The sequence below is a fragment of the Lactuca serriola genome, chromosome 4 (genome assembly GCF_051521515.1).
Source record: "Lactuca serriola cultivar US96UC23 chromosome 4, Lser_US96UC23_V15, whole genome shotgun sequence".
NCBI classification, from domain to species: Eukaryota; Viridiplantae; Streptophyta; class Magnoliopsida; order Asterales; family Asteraceae; genus Lactuca; species Lactuca serriola.
This window is the reverse complement of record NC_136411.1, coordinates 350,374,771-350,384,760: the sequence shown is the minus strand read 5'-3', so window position 1 is coordinate 350,384,760 and position 9,990 is coordinate 350,374,771. Positions and strand designations below refer to the sequence as shown.

The 9,990-nt window shown below is 37.4% G+C and overlaps 1 protein-coding gene across 1 annotated transcript; it reads right to left on the bottom strand.

Annotated features, from left to right (window-relative positions):
- Positions 1-7,746: 7,746 nt before the first annotated feature.
- LOC145099669 (uncharacterized) lies at positions 7,747-8,304 on the bottom strand. Its single transcript, XM_079037201.1, has one exon. It carries the CDS (start codon positions 8,302-8,304, stop codon positions 7,747-7,749), a length of 558 nt encoding a protein of 185 aa, XP_078893327.1.
- Positions 8,305-9,990: the final 1,686 nt, after the last annotated feature.

The window sequence follows — 9,990 nt, the reverse complement described above, 5'->3', positions numbered from 1 at the left end:
TTTGAGAGTTGGCTCGTTTTCTACTTTGATTATTTTCCTTTTCACCATTTCCGGGAACAATTTCTAGAGGAATTTCTAGTTAAAGACCTTCCTCTGGATTCGTTTTCTCCTCATGGAAATTAGAAATGTACAAACATACGATTTTGACAATTTCTAGCTATATGACCACCAACACCACAATTGAAACAAATCTGTTTGTTATTGTTATAACTTGTGCTACATTGATCAGATTTGTTTTCCATACTACCACCCCTGCTTCTCTCACAAGAACATGAACATGAATTAGGTTGTGAGACAAGCGAGGGTACGTTAGATGGAGAAGCTTGTGAAGTAGATGGTTTCTTAAAATTATTATCACACACATCAAAATTGTCAACCAAATTGTTCAAACCAGACTTTTTCAAACTATTCAAAACACTATCAGAAGTAACAAAAACACCATCACAAAAAGCATTGTCTTTTGAAACATCAGAAAACAAATTGTCTTTATTTAAAGCTTCAGGTTTAGACTCGATTTAATTTTCAGACACATATCCTTCAACTTCGTGCTTTGACTGATTCAAGGATTGATCTACAAGAGAAGTAGAAATGTTAGTACTTTCAACATTAATAAATCCTCCGGAAATAAAACCAGATGGCTTGCCATAAACCATAAATGATTCATTGGCAATCTCTTCTTTGGACAAAGGCTTGGACACATATGAATGATTGAAGGGAGGGAGCACATGGTTATACCCTAGACCTTTTGATTGATTCTTATTAAATTGCATGTTGTGGTCTATCATATTTGCAACTACCTCACTTGAAAAATCATATTTTCTAACATCAAGCTTGGCGGTTTCAAATTTTCCTTTCAAAGATTCAATTTCAGCCACTAGTTCAGCATTTTGTTTGACTACATAATCATAATTTTCACATTTATTACTGTAGTCTTCCTGAAGTCTCCTAAAGTCCTTAATTTTTTATTCCAATTGAGCTTTGAGTGGTTTCTGACCTTTTCTAAGTTGGTACCCTTCATATCTATGACAACCCGAAATGTCCATTCTGAACAAACCATATCAAGCCAATAGAAGTAGATCAGTTACAGTGAAAACTTAGATTTCGAGTATAAGTTTGGCAGTTTTCAGGATTTTTCACTTAAGGAGATATTAGGAGAGTGGATGCACTAGGGTTTTGTGCAACACTGTTATTCCAATACTCTAGGATATTAGAGTTCATTCCGAGAATAGCAATATTTTCTGCCAAAAATCCCAGGACTATATATAGAAGACTGAACCAAATAGTTCATTAGTTGAATTCCAATTAGAGAAAAGCCAAAATTCTCTCTCACGGATCTTCGGGGTTTTATCCCAAATTGTGAGTACTTCGATCTAGTTATGTTATATAGCTTAGATTGTGTTTAGAAACACCAATTACATATCAAATCTGTGAGATTCAGGAGTTTACCGCCCAAGAACGTTCTTGGAGAGTAAACTCCGATAAGTGGCTTAAATGCTACCTAGTCCTTTCCCTGTGATTTGTAACTACCTTAGACTTGTATGCTAGTGTGTATATGACTAGAAAACATCAAAATCGGATTAATACCCAAGATTTGGGAGTTTACCGCCCAAGAACACTTGGGGAGTAAACTCCATTTTAAGGTCCTTAAGGGTTCCAATGACCCTCAAAACTTCAGAACTCGAACTAGAAGCCTTCATTTCATATTTAGGACACCAAAAGCTATTAAAATCTTTGATGAAAGTGAGTTCACGGCCAAGGAGCTTCTTGGGCCGTGAACTCCATGTTAAGTGCCCAAAGTGCCCTAAATGCCTTCATTGAACCAATAGACTAGCATAGCACATTACCTTGATGTGTCTAAGACCCAAAGCAATCAAAATACCAACACCTAGGGGTGTTCACAGCCGTAAACACATGGCCAATTGGTTCATGGGCCGAAAAATCTAAATAGGGGTGTTTTGATGCCACAAACACTTCCTAAGGCTTAGGCTTAAATTAGGACAAGTACTCTAAAGTGTTTATAGCCTAGAAAACATAAGGAATCACATGTATTGAGGAGTTTATGGCCAAGACAAGTTCTTGGGCCGTAAACACCTATAAAGGTGTCAAATGATACCCTAACTCCTTCCTTATGCCTAGAAACCAACATAGATCATTACCTTGAAATATTTGAGACTTGAAAACACCATAAACACCCTCCCAAGGGAGTTTACGGCCGTAAACTCCAAGGGAATATGGTCCCAAGGCCGTAAACTCCTCAAAGGAGTTAATAGGAAGCCCAAACACTTGATTTAGCCTTGAAACAATTCACCACTAGAGTTGTAATAATTCTAAGCTTCATTTAGAGACTTGGTTGAGAGTTTACGGCCAGGATTTTACTCCCCTGGGCCGTAAACTCCAATACATATGGCCATTAGACCATAAACTACCATTATGGGCATTGCACTCCTTTGTTGCAACCCATTAGCCTCCTAGCACTTGACCAAAAGTGTTTTCCTCGCGTTTAAATGTTTATACTTGTGTAATTAGTGTTTTAATCACTAATTATTTATATACATATGTCTTCATATGTAATTAGGATCATTGTGTGTGTCTAAAGTCTTCACTTGACACCGAGCACTTGCCCGATCCTTCCTTACGATAACAGTCCGTTCAATTCCAGACACTTACTGCAGGTGAGTTCATACCCCTTAAATAATGTTTTAAACTATTTTTTTTAATGTTTTATGGGTGGGATACAAGTAGAATTATGCTAGTTATTATATCAATCACACGTGATTAATAAGTAGAATTACGCTAGTTATTATATCAATCATATGTGATTAATATGCAGCATTCAAATGATTTACTACACATTAGCCGTTTTACCAAACAGTTTCCTTTAAATGATTTTTATAAACATTTTATATGTTTTAAACTCCTTATTACACTGTACATTTTACTCTGTATATTACATTTCAAACTTATTTACAATTGTGTTTCAAACAAATGTTTCTTTATACTAAACTGTTTTATCAAACCCATGCCTTCAAATTGTTTTATAGATTGACATCAAGTCGATCTTTTCTTAAAATAATAATTATGTTTCAAATGTCTTACAAAACTTATTTATGCTTTTATATTATAAATTGCATGCCTCTATATGTATAGTTATATAAGAAATGTTTAAAAGACTTAGGAAGGCTATCCACCCTATTTCCTTTTCGCGCTTGAAATGTGGTCTGGTGGGATATCGGGTATTCGTCCGAAAGTCGTTTAAATATTAGTTATATAACATATGTACATATATAGTCATAAAAGCACTTACAGTTCATCCCATGCCCTTGGGTAGCAAGGGTATACACCCATGACCATACGCACCAGTTAGATTACTAGTAAACTACCATATGGGTAGTTTAGGAAGATACTAGAACTATTACTAGAACTCGATATCATACAATGAGTCAGTTCATTCATGAGTCTATACTTGCTAGATAGAGAGCACATACATTACAGCTAGAACATTTCATTACTATGAGTACATATACAACTATACTAGGAAGAGAACATATACAACGATACTAGAATGAGTACATTACTATACTTGCTAGATAGAGAGAGAACACACATTACAGCTAGCACACGTCGAACATTTCCGTACATTACACTTACATTAATACGTTCATAAAATTGTGATCCACTGTGTCGGAGCATGCCTTAAATGTCATGGCCCGAGTTGTTGCCAGAGTCTCTTGAAGGGAGAGCGTGAGTTTGCATATAGATCTATACTGGATTGACTATCCTACACCTTGCTGCTAGCTACAGTGGGACCTGTAGGTCTGCGGGTGCCAAACGTCATTCCTTATTACGACCATTCTTATGTCGTTGTTACCAGTCGATAGTATGCTACAATTAATCACATGATGCCTTAATATAAATCCGGTTTAAGGTAGTTAGTACAGCAGTAGTTCTTATAGCGCTACGTTTTAGTACTACATTAATTTCCCTGTACATATATTTAGTGATCTTTTCACTTAAACAATAAATGTAAAAAACTATATTTTGATAATGATAGTTACACTTGGGAAAAATTACACACTTTTACAAGAGACGAACATATAGAACAGTTAAGTCTTGGTAGAAGACTACATTGAGAACAGTTATGTCTTGGTAGAAGACACCCTTATATAATAGTAGGAATCATATGGATTTCTAGAGTTTTTCAAACGTTTACAGTTGTTTTACAAACATTTTCATACTTATAGTTCATATACATTTCCATACTTACAATTTATTTACTTACAAATTCTTACATACAAATTAAGACACTAAATACTTATGATCTCACCAGCTTCAAAGTTGATACTCGCTTTCAAAATTACTTGTATCCTCATGTCATCATAGACAGGTACCGATGCAAGGAGAAGGGAAGATGGAGCTTGTTCAAGACTCATCTTTCATTTTGATTTATGCTTTAGTGTTTATCAAAATTTGACAGAACACTTGTATAATAATTATATTATTAATGCAATGGATGATGTTGTTGCTTGTTTACTACTTTTCATTGTTGTGATACTGTACATGACGTCCTCCGCCCCAGAACGTTTCCGCCGTTCTTGGTTTTGGGGTGTGACAATATCTAAGGTCTTCTACGTCCCTTATTAATTTGTCATTAAGTTCACGAAGAATCCTAAGATTTTCTACTTCACTACCTAATGTCTCAATTTTGTCATGCAGAGTTTTAACATAGTCAATACAGGCTTGAGAGCATGATGGAAGACTTACCTTAGCTGAATTAGGTTCATGAGAAGAGGATACCATCAATGCAAACTGCAGCTCCATCATCTTATCTTCAGCTGCCACAATCTCTGTTGGGGCATCATCACAAACTTGTGCCAGGTGGGCAGCTTGACGTCCAGATAGGTTCAGGTTTTGCATCTGATCCTCCCAATCAAAAGACTGAGCGACCATAGCCTTCTCGTTGTTTATTTGATTACCACTACGATTGTTTCCAACTGTAACCACTGTCCTATCATTGTTTAGTCTTCTGTCTGGCTGTGGAGAATCACGAGCAAAATGCCCTAGCTCATGGCAGTTGAAGCATCGTAGCTTTCCCTTGCTGAACCCAACCTTCTTGTCAGCACTCATCCCCCAGATATTCTTTCCAGTCTTCTTGGCAAATTGCTTTGCCCTAAATACTGCCAAGGCAATTTGCCATGTGATGTCCATTTCCTCAACATCTTCAGGGTGAATTTGATCAAGATCGGCAAATGATAGTTGAGGTAGAAGATCCCCGGCTACAAGCGCATTGTAGCAATTGAATAGTCCCAAAGCAAGAGCAAGATTCTCATCGCCCTCCTTTCCCTTTGAAGAAGAAGCTCCAGTTGAGGATGAAGCATCTTGAGCAGCCATAAATGATTGATTCTGCGAGATAGGCATGGCTGAAGCAGTGGAAGCCGATGGAGTTTGAGTCTGAGCTTGCGAAGAAGGTAGATTAAAAGATGGACCTGCAAAGGGATGAGAAACAGAAAAAGATGAAAGGGCATTGTTAGAGGAAATGCCAAGATTCGCAGCTGAATACGAGTTCACGTGGTTAATTTCCCGCTGCTTGTCATCAATATCAAATGCTTTGATGACTGCCATCTGTGACATCCCCAAAATCTCGGTCAGAAAAGACCGATTTTCATTTATGCTTTTAAATAATTTCAGAGTAAATCCTTTTGATTTGAAAGAGTTGCGGAATTTGTTCCCAAAACGAAACATGATCAAATAATATTTATCAAAGCATTTCATCAAGAGATGCATTTCATTATATAATCAAAACTCGGGATGTCATGTTCCGATACAGACCATAAAGCATAAACGATAAACATTACAATTCATTCAACAAATATATACATATACAGACTTGTAAACAAAACAACAAGATGATCCATCCATCTTACGCCCTTGTGCCACTTCCTGTAATACAAATAAAACTGAGTGGGTCAGGCTTGGGAGCCTGGTGAGCATATAGGGTTTTCAACCCACAATAAATAAGTTATATTTAATTTCACCAACCAATCACTATCCCGATTACCCATTCCCGTTATCCTCACTTTATGTCCCTAAACAACTATCTCAAGGGACCTAATCTAGGATTTTCATCGGGACGGACATCACTGCGAAGGGGTTTCCTCAACAATAGATATCCTAAAGGCAACCATGAGGGGGATAGAGTACACCGGTGAACACATCGTTCACAACACCTACAGGTTATGAACCTGCTAGCGTTCCACTAGACTGTCTAGAAAGAGTCCGTGGTCGTTATCCATACTCCGCTGAATAACTAGATCAACAACAACAACAACGTCGAGGCCTCTCATCTGTTTATTACACACCAACTATCTACCCATGTTCTACCCAACATATTAGTAGATAAAAATATATATTTTCATACGTAGTTTAAATAAAACATGTATAGCATGCTTGAATCAACACATATATCACATAACAGACGAGGCACACACACACATAACACATATCTCATAAAGAAATAAGCAGATCTGTAAGATAGAAGAGAGTGAATACTCATTCACACATAACACAACCAATTATATACACATAGCACGTATTTTATATATAATACTTCGTATTATTGTATTTGGAAGAAATAACTACACACTCACTTGATCAGAAGACGATCCGACAGCACTACGACTTATAGAAGTAGTAATCCACAACATATCTGGAAGATCTCCTCGAAAATCGAACTTCTCGCGGGCAGAGCTTCGACTCGGGAACTGCACTTCTCGGGATCTTCGGGGTCTCGGGACTTGCCTCGGGGCTAGAGTATGATACCGGGGCTTCGGGGTAGCTACGGCACGAAAAACGATGCAAAAGACTAGAGAGAAGAGAAGAAAATGAACAAGAAATGAGGCTGCCTTCGGATCCTTTATATAGAGGCTGGAACCTCGGAGTACGCGGGGCGTACAGGCGTACGCAGCGCGTACGCGTCCGAAATCGTCATTGCATGCGTCATCCGAAGTGTCGACACTATCGGAGTTAAGCGATAGCGTAACCTTGTACGCGGGGCGTACTCCGGATTACACCGGTGACTCGGCTTCGGATAATGCCTCCGATTTTGAATTAAATAAAAATATAAAATGATTAATAAACTTCGGAAATTCATAACTTCTTCATATGAACTCCGTTTTCGACGTTCTTTATATCCACGGAAAGGTGAGACCACGCTCTACGACTTTCGTTTAGACTCCGTCGGCTAATTTTGACTTTATTTTTATTAATTATTTTTAATAGGCCGCGACAGAAACTTTCGTTATAAATTCATAACTTCTTCGTTTGACGTCCGTTCTCGCCTAACTTTTTATCGCTTCGATACCAACAATGAGATCTTCGATTCTCATTTAGATTGCTTCGGCTAACAACCGCTCGATCTCAATTCGAGTATTTTTGGCTGTATACCGCTAAGCCGGAACTTCGATAAATCATAACTTCCTCATACGAAGTCAGATTTGGGCGTTCTATATATATTCGGAAACCTCGTTTCGACTACTACAACATTAACCAAAGATATTAAGTTTATTTTACACTTAAATTTTGACGCTTATTTTTGTTCTTAATTAATCAGACCACATAATTAAGCAATTAAGCACAAAACACATAATACTCAAATAATACATTCTTATTATTTCAAAACGGGTTACAAAGGTTAACCTAGACTATTATATTGCTAAATATGGCAAGCCCGGAAACACAGGCGTTACACCATCACTTCAGCAAGAGAGAGCGGCTGAGATCCTTAGTTTTCTTAATGACAGCTACATTTATGTCCCAAGATTTTGGGAGAGCATTCAGTAGATTCTTGTTCACTTCAGACTTTGTGTAGAAAATTCCAGCCACAGTCATTTTTGTATTGAGAGTTGTGAACCGCTGCAGTTGCGATTCAAGTGTCTCTCCGGGAACATAATTAAACATATTAAAACGTTGTCGCAGCATATCCTGGCGACTCTCTCGCATATCTTCATTCCCTTCATACACCTCAATCAGGGCTTCCCACAAAGCCTTAGCCGAGGTATACTCTCTGAACCCGTGAGCAATGTCTGGTGACAGGGCCATGGTCAAGATGGCCAACGCCTTTTCCTTCTCCTCCACACTTTCAAAATCTTCATCAGTATAATTTTCTATTTTCTTATCAACCACTTTTCCCGCAACTGTAGTGGTTACTCTGACTGGATTCTTAATGACACATTTCCACAACTTGAAATCCTTCATTTTTATATACTTTTCTATTTTGTACTTCCACTCGGGAAACCCATCTGCAGACATTAACCTTGGAATTCACGTGGTGGTACCCATGACAGCATCAAGCTCTTGAAAATGGTTTTGACTTTGAGATTCCATTTTTAAGAATTAATTAAGATTAATTAAGATTCAAATTAAAATAAAAATTGATTTCTTTTTCACAGTTAAAATCTGATTTACTATCACAAAGTGTTATACTGCAATAAAAAGTAGTTTACTACCGTATAAAGAGTTCACTGTCAAGAAGAGTTTGCGGCCGTAAACTCGAAGTTTGCGTTCGTAAACTTCAAATTTCCGATTGAGATTTTCGGTTCCAAAATTCAAGAGGAATTCAAGAGTTTAATTTAGTTCACGGTCCAGGGTTTTTGCGATTACGAATACGGTCTTCGATTTAAAGTTTACGGTTCAAGAATTCGATTCACGGCTGACGAACTTTGATGGGATTACGGCTATATATAGAGTTTACGGCCGTAAGCTTGGGCTGTAAACCACGATTATTTCAGATTCTTGATGAAACGAGAAAACCTTTTGCAGAAAAACACGAACTTGCACCAAAATCGATTGTAGAATGACTTTGACACCGGTTTTGCTTTGATACCAATTGTAAGGTCCAAATAACGGTTCTTACCAGAGATCAAAAGCAAATACAATCACACAAAGCAATAATAAACACAAGAGAAGAACAAACCAAGCTTGCACACGATTATATTCAGAAAATCGTCTGGTACAAATTGATAGAAGCCGTGAACTCTAAAGGCATCAACAACCCTAAACGACTGACTAACCCACTATTTATATACCATACGACCGAGAAGAGTTAACGGCCATAAGGTGTGTACGGCCGTAAACTCATTACAACCGTAAACTATTACAAAACAAGCTACCAACACACCCCCTACTATTACATTGTAAAGCCTAGACCAAACCACTAAATTGAGCCTTTCATTTATTAAAATCAATTTCTAATAAATAATCAATTGTATCAAGTTGTTGTTAGTGTGACCCATTAGTATCATATGTTATTTAGCAATATCACTTTAATATAACTCTTGAGCATACTAGATCTTTCAATCTCCCACTTGCACAAGACTCATATTAGACTGATATAGACAGTGGTGAACGTATAGTAACATTTCACTCCACCTAAGACCATACGACTGTTTGTGCCATTCTATCAACGCCAATTCCCAAAAATCTCAAAGCTACAATTTGTGTATAAGTTAAGTTTATCAGTTATCCCTTTGCTACAGATATCATGTTAAACATGAGATACGGATCGCAATCAATCTCATTGGTTGTTCAACTTTAGGTAAGGCACCTTAGATGTCTAACTCTCAACACATAAGAGGAACAAATACCATCTTGACTACATAAGCCTCTTGCATAGTTCACACCATACCTGAAAATGGCTTTTATAATTGCCCGTTTATGGAACAACATTTTACCTTATCAAGCATAGTACTCTCCCCACTTAATTCCCACTATGTATCTCAGGTGTTAAGGATACAAAGATAGTACCTTTTAATCAAGTATCATTCACGATAGCGATCCATGATATGATCTTGATGCGGGTCGGTTCAATACTAGTTCTCTGACAAGTACCTATGAAACTTGGTTACAACCACTTGCCTACTTTCATCTCGTGAGAATCAACCAATCCAATTCATATTAGTCTTACTTTATAATTCCTCCCACAATTATAACCGATTA